Raw genomic sequence first — 19,221 nt, 5'->3', positions numbered from 1 at the left:
ACACAATAATCAAAGGTCATCTTTGTGTTTTTGTCATTTCTCGGGGGGCGGGAGGGGAGGGGTGTTTTAAATGTGTAAAACCCAAGTGTATATCTGTCGGTCCGCGCCGGTCTGATTTAATCATGTCAAAGTTGTCTTTTTTGACTCCATACTGTAACCTACAAAGTAAAAACTGGTGGATATTCAGCTCCAGATTGTTGTTTATAATCCATCCACACAAGCCATCATTCATCAGAAAGTGTTTTGCATGTGTTCTATAGTTGTGTAAAAAATCATAGACGGCAAGCAGGCTATCGATATACCTCCTCCACAGGGTCTTGAGCATGAATAATTAATCTGAATTTAATGTTTGAAATTTTGTGTGTGAGCAGAAAGAGGTGCGAAAGAATCGGGTATCACCTGTACATTTGATTCATATTAAGCTTTATGTGGGTTTGACTGTATAATATTACTGCTCTTAACCTGCTTTCTTTTTATCGGTTTATCAAAAAGAAACTCGTGTTTTTTTCAGCAGATAACAGTAATGCAGTACAACAAATCAGCCATAGAATTGTGAAATATATTCTGTGCCCTCGAGATATGGACGATATGCTGGAAAAAGAAAACTCATTGCTCAGGCAGCAAAGGTTTTATTAGTTATTCAACTCTTGGTTGGAACAGGGAAAACGGTAAATGCACTGAATATTTATCTTAGTAGGTTTGCCTACAATGCAATTGACAAAGTGTTACATGTATAATGGTTAAAATATTAGAGTAGATATCCAATATATCATTGCCATTTGATCCGGGCAAATCATCCAATTTTAAGTATTAACATTACGCTGTGAGAAAGTGATAAACAAAGGACACATTTCGTAATAAAAATCCATATGTCAGAAAAAAAACGGAAGACACTCATGCAACCTAACAATGCAACAATCACATAGCTACAATAAGTTTCATGTTTTTTCATGTCTTGGTGTTTTAAGTGACACTCAGGTCTGGAAATGAAACGTTTCGGGGTTTCTTTTTTTTCAGTTCAAAAGTTCTATGTCAACACTGTTCCTTTTGATATAATGTGGTTGCTTTATTCTCAAAGTCAATAAATATTTTAAGAAAACTCGATGCGTTAAATGTTCTTATAAAACTACTGCAGCAGTTTTTGTTTTGGGTGTCGACGGAAATGTTGGGTTTGGTGCCACTTTGAATGGCAGCTGGATTGGCCAATGAACGCGCTTGAAAGGCTGGCGTTTTGACCAATCAACTCAGAGTAGGCGGGGTTGGTTTGTGTCCGCAGAAGCTGTGGCACTTAACGGAATGCAGGAAAGTCGACGCAGTGTGCTTCGGGAGGTCGAGCTTAGCCGGACGTCTGAGAGGGAGGTAAGCGGTTACGAACAATAAAATGAGGCAATGTTCATGTTCCAACATCAAAGCATTTCTACGGCATGGAGAACCACGGCTGCCTGTGCCTATCGACCGGCAGAGCTCGTGTTTTAGCTGCAAATTGTAAGAATTAGCGGTGAGCTACTGTTAGCAACGGCTAAACAAAGATGGCGATTCCGTAACGGAAAGAGTGACGCAGCAGAGAGGCGGGCTTTCCGGCGCGAACCCGAACCCGGGTTAGAGTCCACGAAGGCGGACAAATGTCCCGGGTTAGAGTCCACGAAGGCGGACAAATGTCCCGGGTTAGAGTCCGCGAAGGCGGACAAATGTCCCGGGTTAGAGTCCGCGAAGGCGGACAAATGTCCCGGGTTAGAGTCCGCGAAGGCGGACAAATGTCCCGCTGTTTCTTTTGCTGTCTAAACACTACCAAACGTGCTCCTTTAGGGAAAAAGGATTTATTTATGGAGAAATGTGTTCGTTGTTTATGTGCATAACGTCTATGAGCTCGTAGTGTGGACATTTAACGAGCCACGTTATTTACTGGGATGAATAACATCAACGTTTCTTTAAACTGCTGTAAACACGGTGTTTTTACATGTAGATGCTTGTTCTGTTAAACCCTGAGTACACCATCAGTTTAACACCTCTGACCTTTGGACCTAATTTATGATTCCGTGGTTAATTAAGCCACGTGTATCTGCAAGGTAAACATGTGAAGCTGACATTTCTTTGTGATGTTCATAGATTTCAGAGGAGTATTGTGAGCTCGGTATAGTCCTGTTCACATCTATGTAGTGACATTTATACTTTTGTATTAAATACCAAAATGCCTGAAAATATGAATGGATTTTAAAATATTTGAGAAGCTTGAATGAGGGAGGTTTTGACATCTGTTTTTTGACAATTTTTTTTTTAAATTTCCTGTCCATTGACTTCACAACTATTCACTTCATTTCTACTTCTTTGTATGGCTCTAGCCACCATATTCAGTGTCTCTAAAAAAAACATTTTGTTTATAAAATTCTAGAAAAAGTCCATTATGTTTTCCTGTTTCTTAAAAAAAAATTCTGTTTTGTCTGGCCAATAGTAGAATTTGAGAAGCTGTAACCAGTGATATTTTTGTCTTTAATTAATTAATGGCTTAATAGGTTTTTTGGCTCAAATGTCTTTCAGGTTTGAAATGAACAGGATACGAATCCACGTTTTGCCCTCGAGCCGGAGCCGGGTGACCCAGACGGCCCGACCCCAGGAGCTCCAGGCCTGCTCCTTCAGCCAGCGGCCGTGCTCGCAGCCCCGACTGGAAGGCCTGGACTTCTGCATCAAACACATTCTGGAGGACAAGAATGCGCCGTACAAGCAGTGCAGCTACGTCTCCGCCAAGAACGGCAAGCGCTGCCCCAACGCTGCCCCGAAGGCCGAGAGGAAAGACGGGTGGGTGGAAGGTGGAGGTCCCGTCTGCTTTAAACAACAGCTCCGTTTGCTGCCGGGCTCGGTGGACGCTCCCAGAACTATTACACATCCATAACAGGTCTAAGCAGCTTTGTCATCTTTTTTTCCCTTCGTCTGTTCTGTAGAGTAACGTTCTGTGCAGAACATGCTCGCAGGAACGCCATGGCTCTCCGGGCTCAGATGAGAAAGGCTTCATCTGGTCCGTCTCCGGAGGTTCTGTTGTCTCAGCTCAGTGGGTTCAACCGTGCAGAGACACACGGCCTGGAAGGAGGGCGCTCTGAAGCCAACCGCGTTCTCGGTAAACAGCACCGACTCTGCTGATGAGATTTCTGTGTTTGTGTGTTGACGGGTGAATGTGGGCGTGAAGTTTCTTCTGATGTTAAAACGTTTCAACGCTCTTGGTAGACGAGGACAGTCTGAGTGAGGAGGAGCCGGGACCGCTGGTACTGGACCAGACGTGGAGAGGAGACCCGGACAGTGAGGCTGACAGCGTTGACAGTGATCACGAGGACCCTCTGAAGTAAGCTCAATTAGCTTTTTAATATAAACTCACAATGCCATCTTATAGTATTTATTGATAAATGTCTGGTTGAAGGTTCAGATCTTCATTTATCTGCATTAAAGATGAATTTGACTGCTCGCACCCAAGTTGTCAATAAACTAAGCTAGCTGTGTAGTGGAGCGGTGCGACTATAGAAAACAGAGACGACAGGCTTTATTGTCGCGAAATCTAAGCCTACAACAACTAGAATGCTTAGTGGTCTTTTTGTTCTTCGGGTAGATATGGTCCTAAAACAATATCACCATATTTCAGGGTATTTGTGCGATAAACCGCAAAGTGATAACAATAAAACAAAATACTAATTTCAAGAACACATTGTTGCAACCATGTAATTGTTATAGTTTTATGTCAGCATAAAGGCAACAATTTGCCTTCAATTATTTTATAAAAAAAAAAAAAATAACATTCGGAATTTCGATTGAGTCATCTTGCTAGTTCGGAGCAGAAGTGACCATATTTGGACGAGCTGGGGGAGGAGCCAGCGGTGGATCTGACTGATCTGATTGGAAACCTGACGATACTACGTCCCGCCCACCGATAGCTGTAACCTGACTGCACCACAGGCCTGTCAATTAAACAGACACGCCCCCACAAAACACAACTTTTTGGGAGTTTATTTTATAGTTATAATTGAGAGATAATTAAAACTAATAAGAAGGAGTGACTTTAGCTAACAACACCGAGATAACTGATGGACACATTTTATTCACTTTGTATTTGATGAGAGAAGTTGAATGGGAGTCTATGGAGCCGGAGGCTTTTTGGAGCCGACCTCTAGTGGCACTTGCTGGTATTGCAGCTGAAGACACTTCCGGATCGGAACCATTTTACAGACCTGAAGCTATGGACTTTTTTATATCCAGTCTGTAGTTTTCACACAAGAAACCCAGGCTCTGTTAGACTGAAAAAAATAGTAACACCCATGTTGTTAAAACATTATGTTTAATTTACGCTCTCTTTCACCTCGGCTCTGATCAAAAGCAGCAGCTTGCAGTAGCTGCTAGTTTCCAAGGGAGCCTACAGAAACTCCTTCCTGTGGTCTGTTGATTTTTTTCCCGGAGTTACAAAGGAGCTAATCGGTTCAGTTGGAAGGAACAAAATCTCTCCTCAGCCTACTTCCTACTTCTTTAACCCCAAATCATTCAGAGCGGCCTCATACTTTTCATATTTTTCAGTCACTTAAGTTACTTGCCTAATAACGGTACGTTATGTCGAGTATTGACATTATCATGGTATTTCATTGTGCTGTTAATCTACAGGATTTTCTCACAATACACGGAACAGAAGGGGCCTCTATTGAAGTTTAATTAAGTAAATCAATTACGACGGCAGAAAGATTTTGGAAGCCGAAAAAAAAAGTATAAAATGATGTGCAATTTAATCACCAGTGAGTTTGAGATTGTATTTCTCTCCAAAGGTACACATTGTATGATTTGCTCTTAGTATTAAACTCTAAAGTATTTTAATTTCTTGTTTTCTAATTTCCAACCCCATACTATGAGAGAGAACAAATGGTACATATCGTATTGTTTGTGATAAAATACTAAGATTTTGGGAAACAGACTCGTCGTACCTTGTTTGTAGAGTAAGTTTTTTTTCTTTCTTGTGTATTGGCAGACATGCTGGAGTGTACACGGCGGAAGAGGTGGCGCTCATCACTCGAGAAAAACTCATCCGGCTGCAGTCGCTCTACATCGACCAGTTCAAACGGCTGCAGCACCTGCTGAAGGAGAAGAAGCGGCGATACCTGCACAACCGCAAAGTGGAGCACGAATCTCTCGGTAAACACGCGACTGATTCTCACTCTGTTTCCAGCGCTCCTTTCTCTCGCAGCCCGCTGCTGATTTATCTGTATTTGTTTACGATGATGGCAGGAAGCAGCCTGCTGACGGGGCCTGAAGGTCTGTCCACGAAGGAGAGGGAGAACCTGAAGAAGCTCAAAGCTCTGCGTCGGTACCGCCGGCGGTACGGAGTGGAGGCCCTGCTGCACCGGCAGCTGAGGGAGAGGAGGCAGGCCGTGACGGAAGGAGTCCCGCAGGTGGAAATATACATGCAAAGTCATAGAAGTCAAACTAAACTGCTCAGCTAGCTCAGTCTGATTGGAACAAAGATATCTGATGAACAAAGATATCCATAGACTCTTGAGTTTTTAAGATTTTAGCACCCAATTTCACCAAATGGGTCACATTTAATAGACCTATAACAAATATAAACTATATTATATGAAACTCAATTCTAATGATATATTCCCATTGAGAAGGTAGAGTGATATTTTTAGATGAGCAGGGTGTGATGTCATGATGATTTGAGCTCATTCCAAATGTTCAGTTGACCAATCAGATTGCTGGGTCAGAACTACTTGTTGTTGTATCTGATGTTAAAGGGTCAGTGCACCAAAACTGCTGTCTGTTCTGTGACTAGTTTCAAGTTTATCTGTCCCAGTTTGACAGCCTCCATGTCTGAACTTCTGTTCTAACTCCAGTGTGTCTGTGATTGAGAGGAATTGTGTTTGTGGTTTTAGACTCCAGCACGGTGTTTAGTCTCAGAAACAAAGTCCGGGTTACTCTGGAAGATCCACATATGTCACTTTGTACAGTGGTCACTGAAAGGAGGTCAAAAACCAAGGACTGTTTTCTCTGTTTTTTTTCTCCCCCCCAGTCCTATTTTAAGATCCCTTTAAACTGTGATTTTTGGAAACTGATGCTGACGATATGATATGATTTGGGGTTATTTTTTATTTTATTGAGACCGTTTAGACGGACAGGAATTGTAGGAAAAGACAGCAGAGGAAGACCCATAGAAAATGTCCAACTGGCTCAAACTCCAAATGGGAACTCACTATTGAGATTGTGACATTTAAAAAAAAAAAAAAAGTTTGTCATTTTATGATCTTGACTTTCCATATAGTGGAATGATGAGTCAATTCATTTTATAAAATCAAATTTGTTGGAGAACAGAGCCACAACAACAAGAATGTTCAGTATTACATAAAATTTATAAAGTTTTGCTTGAGTGAAGAGACTTTTGGATTTCAAAAAGAGAATAGTCCCAATTTGTCTGGACCCCAACGGCTTCAAATTGAAAGGCGCAGTTTCAAAATGAATGCCTGCAAGCGTTTAATAAATGATTCAGTCATTTACCAGGTTTCGACTTCATCTCTTTTTTGTTGTTGTTGTTGTTGTTGCAGGATGTAAAGTATGTCAAGTATGTTGAGTTGGATTAAAACATACTTTTGGTTTTAGTGTGTAGTGTTCAACATCTCTCCGTGCAGCAAATCAGAACCGAGGTTTTAAACCTCATCAGGCCGGCACTTCACTTTTACTCAAGCTGTTTGAAAGTGATCTCATCTAACGCTCACTTTCTTCTGTTGTAGCCTCACACGAGAACAGTGACTGAAAAATGCATCTCCTTTGTGGAGGGGAACCGATGTACCAATCCCTCCCTGCCGATGGCCCGACACTGCGTCTCCCGTATCCTCCATGGTTTTTCAGTTTGGGTTTGTCCAAAATAGTACGATCTGTTTCCACACAAGAAACCCAGGCTGTGTCGACTGAAAGAAAATATTAAATGTGCACATTTCTTTTTAATTTAAGCTCTCTTTCACCTCGGCTCTGATCAAAAGCAGCAGCTTGCAGTAGCTGCTAGTTTCCAAGGGAGCCTACAGAAACTCCTTCCTGTGGTCTGTTGATTTTTTTCCCCAGAGTTACAAAGGAGCTAATCGGTTCAGTTGGAAGGAACAAAATCTCTCCTCAGCCTACTTCCTTAACCCCAAATCATTCAGAGCGGCCTCATACTTTTCATATTTTACATTGGACAGGATTTACATCATAGTTCCCTGTTTAAGAAGAATGAAAGTACAGAGAGTTTTGTGTTTAGTGGTGATTGGGATTAAATGATCTCCGACATCAGTGTTGAGTTGTAGACAAACCATGAAGTGTTCGGATAAAATCACCAACACACTGTTTACAACCAATCATAACAATAAGTAGTTTTATGTTGAGAAATAATTACAACTAGATTATTTTTATAGGAATAATCAACAGTATTTGAAATAATACTAATTAGGCAACTTGTAATTTCAATGTCCACATGCTAGCATTTGTCTTCCTGTGTTTTCGTCTTGTGTTTGTGGATGCATCATGTGACTCCTTGACCGCCCCGACACTCAGACATCTACCAAGACAGCAACCAGGTGCTCTTCAAAATGTGCCCTGGGCTGAAAGACGTCCCGTGCGACCGCACCGTGCACATGGGTCAGTCCGACGACCCGCGCTGCCCGCTGCACCTCACCCTGCCCCCCCTCATGTACCAGCCTGAGCAGGAGGCCCCTCGGCCAGAGCAGTTCGCCGCCGCCGCCGCCAGCAAAGACATGTACCTGAGCGCTGCCGAGCTTCAGCCCACAGAGAGCCTCCCCCTGGAGTTCAGCGACGTACGTAGAAATATGTTCCCGTGCCAACGTCACGTCGTGTTACACGCTTACGTGCACAATCACGGCCACTTCAGGCTGCTGCCATTTGAACTGGAACAAACTCAGTGAAAGCTGTCGTTCTAAAACCTCTTGTCTGCTGCCGGTACCGGTTCTAATCTGCTCTCTTTTGGTACCAACTACTTTCCTGGGTTTTGTTTTTTTTGTCACTGTAGATAGAACAACCTCAATGTGGCAGCGTTACTATGGTGACACAGCAAGAGATCATCTTTTAATGTGTCACTGGATCCTTTTGTTGGCAGCCAAACAGGAACGTCTCAACCTCCTCAGTTGTGGCGTGGTTTTGCAGGTTGCCATTAATTGGGCAGTTGAGTGAATAAAAAAAATATTATAGGAGCTTAGTTTGTTTGCAATGACATCCAAAAAGCAGCGATTGTTTACAATTATTTCTCTCCAATCCGTGGTCTGCAGCGTTTTTTGTTTTGTTTGTTTTTTGTTTTTTTTAACGTCATCTATTAGTATCTGTTCAGCTTGCTCAGCACCAAAATGAAAAACCAAATAGAGGACAGTTGAGCGGTAGCTTCAATATTGAAAAGAAATATTTTTAGGAAGCATTTGTAGGAAATTAAATGTGTCACCAGGTAAACGGAGATTCTTTAGTTGTGTTTAAACAGGTCTAATAAATCTGACGTGAACATATTCTGTACAGATCAGTTTTTAATGTCGCAGTGAAGAAGTTTACAAACCATAACGGCTAATAAGTGAAGTTGAACTGTACAGTACACCTCCAACACTTCACTTACACGGGCAGCCATGGACGCACAGCATAATTACCCACAACCCCCCAAAACTTTGACCAAAGTCTTGGAACTGTGGTCGGTTCGTTTGAGGACAAAACAAAGTAGAACAACAAGAACAGGACTGTTTAATAAGTAGATGTGATTTAAATTAAGTGAAACTAAACTGCTTTTTGTCAGGTGGTTCAATTACATATATGTAGTGTCCCGTAGTAGTCATGGTAACACGCGAGGGCAGCACTGATGTGGGAAGACTGTAGAACTTGATGTTTACAGCTCTTGGTTCATTTTTAAAACACAAACCGGACCATACCTCGAATGTTGTTTGATTTGAACCAAACAAAAAAAAAAACCTTAAACTATCAATGGAATCAATAGAAGAAGCCATGAGTATGTGATGTATAAATATATGAACATGTAGCAGGGTTTTCTCGGGTTTCTGGAGGGCTTAGGTGCCAAGAATGATGTATTTTCACTTAATGCTGGACCATTGTCATTATTTACTTAAAAATACATTATCTGTTCTTTTTCAAATTGGAATTGGTAAAATCAAACTTAGAGAACCTATAGAGCAGGGGTTTCAAACTCATTTTAGTTAAGGGGCCACATACTGCCCACTTTGATCTCAAGTGGGCCAGACCAGTAAAATCATAGCATAATAACGACAATATTTCCCTGTTTAAATCATTGGTGAAGGTTTTTGGATGATAAACCCTATTTTAAGGTCTTTCTACAATAAACTAGAAACATAAAGACCAAAAACTCAGACATCAGCCCACTGTTTATCTGCCTGGGCTCTCCTCTGCAGATTCCCTAGCAGCGAGCGCCGCTGCCTCTGGAGCAGACGTCGCATTTACGTTGTTTTTGAAGCAATTACTGGATCGATTTTAAAAAAAATAAATACAAAACGTTTGTACTCGTAAACCTCCACATTCTCATAGAAATGCAATTTATGTCTTTCTGTAATTTTCACACTTAGCAAAGTCATCCGGCGGGCCGATCTGGACCCCTTGGGGGGCCGGATTCGGCCCGCGGGCCGTATGTTTGACACCCCTGCCATAGTGGCTTAGTTAGTGCACCTTAGTTTTATAATTGTAGGGAAAATCTTGTACACTATGCATTACACGTCTCATGGCTCTCTGTGGTTGCAGGACCTGGACGTGGAGGGGGACGGCATGCAGGGTCCTCCGTCCCCACTACAGTTCGACACGGCGCTGGCCCTGGAGGACCAGACCATCAGAGCCATCGCCGAGGCCCCGATGGACATCCTGACCGGCGAAGACTTGGACACGGAGAGAGACGTAGATGCCATCATTGATGACCAGGTGAACTGTCAGGCAGGGTCTTAAATCTTTCTGTTCGTTCTGATACACTGATGAGATCAATATTGGATGAGACGGGTGTAATAAATATACAATACTGCATTGGGGGGGGAAAGATGCAACTTAAGGTTAACTTTCTTTTTCTTCAAATTTCTCAAAACAAAACAAAAAAAGCCACAGTTGGACGTGTTATAGTAATTTATCTTCTTCATAAGAGATCATCTCTTAGTTTCATGTTTCCTCTTTGTGTCAGTAACTCAGCTACAACTTGGAAACACAACGAGGGACTTTGATACCAACAAACCTGTAAAGACGTCCAACTCGGACCACTGAAGTCTCATTAACTTCGTACCGGCAGAGTGACGGCCACGTCATGGCCTCCAGCACTGCACTTTGTGAAGGAATCCAAAGCTGTTTCAGTGGCCGTAGGAGCACCTGAGAGATTTCTAGATGCCTCAGGAAGGTTTCTCTTCATCACAAGTAACGGGAGGAAAGATTTACAGTGAGCAGGATGCTGCCGCCCAGAGGAGGAGAAGCTGCAGCACATTCAGTCTGTTTGCTCACATTTCAGAAGATTTTTGTTCCGTTTGTTGTTGAAGCACTTAAAAAAAAAAAAAAAAAAAAAAATTCTGGTACTTGTTAACTCGTAAATAAAGCTCACAAACTGCTGGAAATTATACTTTTTAGTCTGTGAAAGTCAGAATTTGATATTTGAGTGGCCTGTAATGATGTCTTCAAATCTCTGTAACGTGGTCGGTGAGATCTCGGACGTCTGCCGACCACCAAAGATTTCCCCGTATTCCCTCAGCTACTACATTCAGTCTGCAAGCGCCTCAGATCTCAGAGTAAAGAACATGAACTGAGGTCAGTCCATACGGGAAAAACATAGCTTTATCTGCAAATTCCACCTTTCAAACAAACTTCCTTCTCTCAGGTGGTGTCGGAGGTGGTCGGAGGAGGAGAAGACGTCACCGGCGGCTCGTACCCGGACGCCGCCGCCGCCTCCAGATGAACGAGCTTCGAACAAACACGTCTCTGTGACACTTTATAACGCAGCCCTGCGGCTGCCGCTGTGTTTTTGTCGTATGAATTGGGTACCGACCGGTTCCTGTTGATGCTTTGAATGTGGAAGCGGCGGAAGAAAACATGACTCCGGGCGTTTCAGAGGAATATCTGCATGAATGAAGTTTATGAAAAATGTTAAACAATCTGCATTTTGAGTGTTTAAAAAAACACCTACAGTGATGTGACGGAAAACTGAAAGCTTTTATTCATGTCGTCTTCTTCGCTGCGTTTGAAATGAAGACGAGTTGAAAAATGGGTCTATATTTAGGTAAAACTCCTCGCGGGCATGTTGGTTCAGCAGGGGAGTAGAAAACAAACGCATCTTAGTTGAGTGTTGCGCCTCTGGAAGACTTCTATAAAATGATAATAATATAACAGATGTAGTTGGATTAAACACTTCTAACTAGAAATGACTTTTCTTTTTATCAACAACAAGATCATTTCTTCTATTTTCCTACATAAATACTCAACTAATATTTATTTCCTCTGTTTTTTGCTCCTCGGTCATGTTTTCTTCCATTTAAACACCAGTAAAATCGCCCAGTAACTAACCGGCTGTCTTATAAAGTGTCACACATGGTTCATTTCCCCAAAAACTGACCTTAGAAATGGAGGTCACCTTCAGAAAAACAACCTTTTTCAGGCCTCTGTAGTCGAATATTCGGCCACCCAGTCACTGATTGTACTTCTGTTTGTCATGTGGGTGTATTTATTTCAAAATTCATTTGTTTGTTTGCTGGGAACAGGAAAGAAAGGCAGTTGTTTGTTTGTTTGGTTAGGACACTCATCTTTCAAGCATAAATAAACTATTTTCTGATACATTTCTTGACTTTTCTTTCTTCATAAAAATCCGGACCAATCTTATTTGACTGTTTCAGATGGTATTTTAAGGCTCCTGCTTGTTGAAGTACATGAAGTTATGTTTGGCAGCGTGGGACAGCCTTAAAAAAAATTGGGGCGGGTAATGAAATTTCATGCAATGACATCACTTTTCCTCCAACCCCAAACAGTTGAACGGCGGGGCGGAGAGGAGGAGGAGGAGGAGGCGAGCGGCCGCTGCAGGGAGAGGAGCGCACCCGCCGCTTCCGACCAGCGCGAGCGACACGTTTAAACCAGAACAAAAAACGGTTTATTTTTTGTATGAAGCGGTCATGATGCGGCAGCAAACGACCCCAACCACATGAGGTGAGTGTTTAAAACCCTCCAAAAAATGCCGTGTTTCGTGTGTTTCGTCTCGACACGGAGCCGCTCGCGTGCTTTTCATTGTTTTAACATCAACCGGGGGAGGGGGGAGGGGGTGCTGTACGGTACCGACACGGTAAAAATGTTGGCGTGCCATTCAACCGTAAAAAGCTGCTGACGTTTTCCGCTGTTTGTTGGGGACGTTAGGGCGTAGCAGAGGGACCCGAGTCGGTGCAGGGATTTCTGGTTTTTGTGGGTTTGGAGGGCCTGGCTGTCCCCAAGAAAGAAAGGGGAAAAAAATGGACCTCAGCCCTTCCAGTCCACATCTCTGAAATACAGCTTGGAAAGAGGAACATGGAGAAAAAAATAGGAAGTGTCATCAGAGTCCTGTTTCAGAGGGAAAAGGGTCCGTTTGAGAAGAGCTTCATTAGCTCGGTGTGTCTGACCGGAGACGTGATGCTCCAGCAGGCTGCAACGACACCAACATGAGCCTCAGAGCTGCTGGATGCAGGAGAGTCTGCAGCAGGGATGCAGTGCACCAGCAACCAGCCTGCTCTGGACAACACCAAGTTTGGCTCAGTTTTTAAGGAGCTTAAAAGGAATACATCAGTGATGTAGGTTTGTTTGAGGTGATTTAAAGTCATCTTCCGCTCAAACAAATATGCTTTGCTTGTCGCTTCACTTGTTTGACCTTAACTGTGCAGAATCATGTTGGATGTTTGTCTATCACCTGAAATCTGAATTTATGAACACGGCTGGTTTGGACACATTACTGTTTCAGCTTGAAAGTAGGATGCAGATAAAGGTTTTAAAATAAGTATATTTAGATTATGGATTTTTCACTCAGGAAGAAGTGGAAATGTCATAATAAAGAGAACATCTTTTGAGGAATATCAGACACTGTCAGGAAAAGCAGAGTATTTTCTTTGTTGATTAATCCACAGATTATTTATTGTTTTCCTTGGTTTGTTTGCTCCATTCAATGCTGCAAAGATGCTGTTTAAAGAGAAAAACAGAAAGTTGATAGGCTTTAACCAGAGAATGAGACTATAATGATGAACTGTTTATCAAAACAGTAATTTTCTGACAATAAATTAATCAATTAATTGACTTAAAATTATTTCTGGTGAGGCGAAGTGTTCTCCTTGTGTACAATGAGATTTAATGTGTAATTCAAGTTGCACATAAAAAATGCCTTTGAAATTCTAGAAATAACAAAAATATTGCAAAAGCTAACTGTTGCATCAATTAAAAGAAAATGCGATCGGACTTAAACTGATGAGACGAAAACGTTATAAGCTGTGTGAAGCCCTGCAGAGATGGCCAACCTTCCTTTAATCAAAACATGAAACAAACAAGAAATTACATATTTTCTTTGTGTTTTCCAGCGTTTGATGTTTGTTTAATTAGGTATGATGATATTCTCAGGACAGCACTTCATGGAAAACTACATTAAGTGGGATTTTCTTTGGCAGATTTCCTGGAAATTTAGGTAAAATTGTAGTCAAATTTGTTTAGAAACATGACAGACTTTTCAGTAGAGTCAATATCAGCTTATTGCAAATGTATTGAATCTGTGTATTTGTCAAGCCATAAATAACAAAACAGTTTCTTTGTAGGGGTGGTAGTGAGTCAACTGTATATAAAACTGGATGTAGCTTCTGGGTGGAAAAAGTGTAGCCATTGCGCAACTGCCATAAAGTGTAATACCTCTGAGGGCCACCAGAGGTTGGCTCCATAGACTCCCATTCAACTTCTCTCATCAAATACAAAGTCAATATATATTTTCTACAAGTTATTATGGTGTCATTCGCTAGAGTCACTCCTTCTTATTTGTGGTCCATCTGAAAATAATCCCTCATTCATTAGATATTAGGCTTCAAAAAGCGGTATGTTTGGGGGCGTGTCTAGTTTGATTGACAGGCCTGTGGTGCAGTCAGGTTTCCGCTGTGGTATTACAAGACAGACCTGTGGTTAGTATGCTAACTTCTGTAAAGACCTCTGTAACACAATACTTAGCTGTCTGTGCCAAATCGTCCACACTGCTATTTCTACACATACTATAAAGGTTTGGTGCCTTTTGAAACTTTTGAAACAGAATGCCCCTTAACCCTTAAAGATGACTGATTATCTAAGTATTTCTGTTTTTGGACTCTAAAGTTGACTTTTCCAGTCAAAGCAGTCGGTTCCGTCGACGGTCGTGTCGGCCAGTACAACACAGTGCCGACGCTGAATATGTGTTAGTGGACCATGCTTTTAAACAATGCTGCTTTTCAGTCAATGTGATACCCTCCATATTTTCTGAATGGCATCGCGGTCACAAGGAGAGGATTGATTATTGTTTGTTTTCACCTTGTGAGGAATTTTATTGGCAGCGAAACATTTGCCAGCAATCTTAATAGGTTGTAGGTCGATTTGGAGATTAAACCAGATTTTAAAAGCATGTTGGAGTCCTTCTTGTTGGAGAAAAACAGCCCTCCTTAATGAGGTGTTGGTTTGAGGCCAGATATAAGCTCATACTGTTTTTTATTGTCTCATCGTTTTCCGAACAAAGACCAGGCTTTCAGGTCAGAAGGAAAATGGAAGGATTCCTTCTGAATGACAGGCTGGCAGAGATGTTCAGAGTTCAGGCTGTAAAATATTTAAGTTTCTCTGAAGATCCGCTATGAAACGCTCGATGAATGTTTTAGTGTTTGCAGGCTGCTTTTTTTTGACCAAATTTTTCTGGGAGAAGAGATGACGTGCGCTGCGTCCTCTTCCAGATCATCTGCTGATGTCATGTTGCTGTTTGTTGTTTCTGGCGGTTGCAGACAATCACCATATATCACATATAAACCATGACATCAATCATATATCATATATAAACCATGACTTCAATCATATATCATATATAAACCATGACTTCAATCATATATCATATATAAACCATGACTTCAATCATATATCATATATAAACCATGACTTCAATCACCATATATCATATATAACACCATGACTTCAATCACCATATATCATATATATCACCATGATATATATCATATATAATGTAAACCATGACTTCAATCACATATATTATATATAAACCATGATATCATATATGATATATATCACCATGACTTCAATCCATATATAAACCATGACTTCAATCATATATCATATATAAACCATGACTTCAATCACCATATATGATATATATCACCATGACTTCAATCACCATATATCATATATATCACCATGACTTCAATCATATATCATATATAAACCATGACTTCAATCATATATCATATATAAACCATGACTTCAATCACCATATATCATATATATCACCATGACTTCAATCACCATATATCATATATAAACCATGACTTCAATTACCATATATCATATATATCACCATGACTTCAATCACCATATATCATATATATCACCATGACTTCAATCATATATCATATATATCACCATGACTTCAATCATATATCATATATAAACCATGACTTCAATCATATATCATATATATCACCATGACTTCAATCATATATCATATATAAACCATGACTTCAATCATATATCATATATAAACCATGACTTCAATCATATATCATATGTAAACCATGACTTCAATCACATATATTATATATAAACCATGACTTCAATCACCATATATGATATATATCACCATGACTTCAATCACCATATATCATATATAAACCATGACTTCAATCACCATACATCATATGTAAACCATGACTTAAATCACATATAAACTTCCATGACTTCTGACCTTTCCGTTTTAAGAGAACTGAAGGAGAGCCGGACGAAACGGGCAGAAAAAGACTAAATAAATTTATCGTAATTATTTGTACAACAATCAACTAAAATTTCATGATTGTGACGGCTAGAGCTGAGTCCTAAAATTGTCAGGAAAACCTTGTAAGTCTATAAATACACAAATACTTTTCATTTAAGAAGTATAACTGCCTCCCACTTCATTGAAAAGTAAATTCAGATTTCAGATGAGCTCAGACAAACTGTCCAGCAGATAAATGTGAAAATAAGCTTCTCCAGCTAAAAGATGAGGAGGACTTTAGTTTCCAGCAGCAGGGGATTGAACATGTGTGGTCTACTTTTACTAATTGGGTGAAATTATTGGGATTTTTCTTGTTTTCGTGGGTTCGTGTAACTGAAGCTTGGAAGGATTTCAGAATAAAAGCGGCCGGATGAGTCACAATTGGAACGAAAATGTGGTGAAGAACATGCATGAACATTTCATCCTGAGAAATGTGGTTCCACTCTCATCACATTTACGGCCTATGTGCTCGTGTTCAAGCTGCGATTGAAGTTTTGCGACCACCTTTCCCCCCCTCCCCTCCTCCCCACACACACACCCCTCCCACACTCCCCCAATAGCATATCCCGAGCTGCATTACATCATGAAAATCCGAGCCGGTGACTTTTTGGAGTGTAATGGGCGTATAAGTGCTCGCTCGCTCTGTTCACCTCTAACTGTTTGCAGATGTCGTGCACGCCTTCGTGTCCCACATCTCGTTGCAGCCGACACCACATACGGCATTCAGACTTTATTACCGAGGCGGGAAACGTGGCATGGAGTAAGTGTTTAATTTGGCTGTCGGTGCCGTTAACTGGGTTTGGTTATTAAATTATTTTAATAGCGGTCATGTGCGCGTCGATGGACAGAAAGTTATATCGTGGACAGTTTTAACTGATCAAAGCAAGAATCACAAAATGATTCAGGAAGTTGAGTTTTACTGCAAACTGTAATACGACCAATAAAATGCTGAAATTAGTAGAAAATTAACCAACAACTACTTTGATAGGTGATTAATCATGTTTTCAGTTAAAAGTACAAAATGTCTGAGGTCAAGCTTCTTATTTGTGACATTTCCTGTTTTTTTTTGGAGAATTGAACTTTTAATTGGACAATTTAGAGCTGAAATATAACCCGACCTAAATTGATTATTGTTTATTCATAGTTTTCAGCATTTCTAAAGCAAAACTGCAGAACACAATCTGCACTCAGATTTTCAGATGTGACGATTTGCTGCTTTTTTAAATTTTTTTTATTGCTAACTGAATATTTTGAACATTTATAATCGTCCTGTTGCACTAAGGTAAACTGCGGAGGCCATTTTGACATCCTATGACATCATAAGATATAAATATTTCACATTTAAATCAAAACAATTGTCAACAGATTAATGGATAATCAAAATAATTGTTAGTTGCAGCCCTGAAATAGCACAAAGTGGTGTACAGATCCAATTTTTGTCTTCATTTGCAATTTTTTTCCCCCATGTTTTGTCAATAAAATGTCAGAAAGTGGTAAGAAAATGTTCCTCCAAGTATTTCAAGGTGAAAAAAGACGTCTAAATTTAAAGCTATTTAATCTGCAATGATATAAAACAGATATGCGACTACAGAAAACCACATTTGGCTTTTTTTTCTTTGCTTGAAATTTGGCCAATCGATCTGAATATTCACTGATAGTTTCCCTGTTTGTTCTTTCAGCTCCTCTGAACTATTTCTGTCTCGCCGCTCAACATGTGGCTTTTTATGAAGCCAAAGACCTCTCAGACGTTCAAGGTCAGTCTGTCTGAAACATCACTTTATTAGGTCATAGTTCGCAGCTTTTTACAAGGAAGGAAAAAGCAACAGGATGATAATTCAGTGGGTTTGAAGTGTCAGACAGGTCTGACCCTCCTGCGCTCCTCCTATCTGCCCTCCTTTGAAGATATGGGACCTCCCCGCCCTCCCCTCCTCTTATCAGCTGTCGGTGCAGCCCCCTTTTTATCATCCCACTGTCTGATGCACACAGGTATTGTAGTTACCATGGTTATACACCAAAAAGCATTAGCATAGCAAAATATTCATCAATTACCCCGCGGAGTCGAAGTGATACGGTGGAGCTCACAGCGGGAGGCGGAGCCGACGGAGACCTCGTCAAGATCCTCGGTGCTTTTTACACAATGCAAATATTCACATCAAAGGAATCATCTCTGCTGCATTGTTTCCCCAGAGGGGGAGGAGAGGGCTCCCACCACCCCGAAACACTCCTTCAAAATAAAAGCCTTCACATGACTCTGCGGTCGTGCAAACATGGATGGTCGAGCGAGGAAGCCAATTCGGCTGCAACAAACATTCGTTTCATCGGAGAAAAGAAATGCAGCTTTAATCAATTCAAGCTCACCGGTTTCATCCACTTCCTGTTTGGCCCAAAAAAGAATTAATAGCTGCAGTTGTGTTTGTTTTTTGGGGTTTCTACACTCAGATTTCGTGTTACGACTCGTGATAACCGGATTAAAAACTCTTCCTTTGTGCACCGCTGCAGTTTATTTTCATTTCTCTCTCTGGGTTAACCGGCCTCTCTGATTTTAACATCAGCCTTTACAGATAACCGCTTTCTTTATTTTTAAAAGAGGACGAGATTTTAATTCATCACACGCATCAACAGACTCACGAGCGTTTTTAATACAGTAGGAGATGAAACGAGGGAAATAAAGGTTACTGCGGCAGGAGCAAGTTATTTAGAGGGAGATGAAATATGTAGAGTGTAATCACACAAGTAGAATAGAATCATAAACTGTAAATAATTAAAAGAAAAAGGCTCAGTGTGTTCATAAAAATGGGGATTATCACGGGATTTAGGCTTCTTAGATGCATTCTCAAAAAATGAACTCTTTCTCCAGTTCGATTCTGGTTACTGTCCGTAAAACCAAAATGAAGAAAGAGAAATGATGATTTATCTGGTTTATCTAACCCAAAATGTTGTGTTTATATCAGACTTTTAACTCGTAACAATAATAGGAGACAATAGTTATGAAGTAAATAAAATAAGACTTATACAAGACCTATAAAATAATCTTTTCAGGTTTCCACACAAATCTGCTGCATATTTTGCAAAAACGTACCAAAAGCTGGCCAAAGAAAATTTAAATTGACGTGAGTTCTCACAACCAGAGATGCATGCTAAATTTGCAATAAAAAAAAAAACATACATTTATTTCCATATACTGTATATACTTACAATGAAGTGTGGCA

The 19,221-nt window shown here is 40.7% G+C and overlaps 2 protein-coding genes across 6 annotated transcripts in view; both read left to right on the top strand.

The window, feature by feature from the left end:
* Positions 1 to 1,282: 1,282 nt before the first annotated feature.
* kansl2 (KAT8 regulatory NSL complex subunit 2) lies at positions 1,283 to 11,713 on the top strand. Of its 3 annotated transcripts, XR_011312014.1 has the most exons (11): positions 1,283 to 1,359; positions 2,536 to 2,793; positions 2,937 to 3,109; positions 3,217 to 3,331; positions 4,991 to 5,154; positions 5,248 to 5,411; positions 6,747 to 6,843; positions 7,543 to 7,802; positions 9,748 to 9,921; positions 10,172 to 10,782; positions 10,853 to 11,713. XR_011312014.1 is itself a non-coding variant. In XM_069721920.1 (10 exons), exons 2-10 carry the CDS (start codon positions 2,543 to 2,545, stop codon positions 10,928 to 10,930), a joined length of 1,476 nt encoding a protein of 491 aa, XP_069578021.1. In that variant the 5' UTR covers positions 1,283 to 1,359; positions 2,536 to 2,542; the 3' UTR covers positions 10,931 to 11,713. The 3 variants fall into 3 exon arrangements, 2 of the variants coding, with proteins under 2 accessions (XP_069578021.1, XP_069578022.1); XM_069721920.1 differs by lacking the exon at positions 10,172 to 10,782; XM_069721921.1 differs by having other exon boundaries at positions 10,172 to 11,713.
* Positions 11,714 to 12,012: 299 nt separating this feature from the next.
* nckap5l (NCK-associated protein 5-like) overlaps positions 12,013 to 19,221 on the top strand; it is a 35,915-nt gene continuing 28,706 nt past the window's right edge. For 2 of the 3 annotated variants that reach the window (XM_069721915.1, XM_069721913.1), the window contains exon 1: positions 12,013 to 12,168. The gene's annotated coding sequence lies outside the window, so the exon portion shown is untranslated. The remainder of the gene's footprint in view (positions 12,169 to 19,221) is intronic. The other variant, XM_069721917.1, reaches the window with a different exon arrangement.

This window comes from Brachyistius frenatus, unplaced genomic scaffold (genome assembly GCF_029030835.1).
Source record: "Brachyistius frenatus isolate BFR_SWC_R1_liver_20210118 unplaced genomic scaffold, ASM2903083v1 Contig_278, whole genome shotgun sequence".
NCBI classification, from domain to species: Eukaryota; Metazoa; Chordata; class Actinopteri; family Embiotocidae; genus Brachyistius; species Brachyistius frenatus.
This window is presented reverse-complemented; position numbering and strand designations above follow the sequence as displayed.

Coding starts and splice junctions, on each gene's coding strand:
- kansl2 (XM_069721920.1), top strand. CDS start 2,543: ATGAACAGGATACGAATCCACGTTTTGCCCTCGAGCCGGAGCCGGGTG. Junction 6,844..7,542: donor GGCCCGACACTGCGTCTCCC/GTATCCTCCATG, acceptor CCCGACACTCAG/ACATCTACCAAGACAGCAAC. Junction 7,803..9,747: donor TCCCCCTGGAGTTCAGCGAC/GTACGTAGAAAT, acceptor CTGTGGTTGCAG/GACCTGGACGTGGAGGGGGA.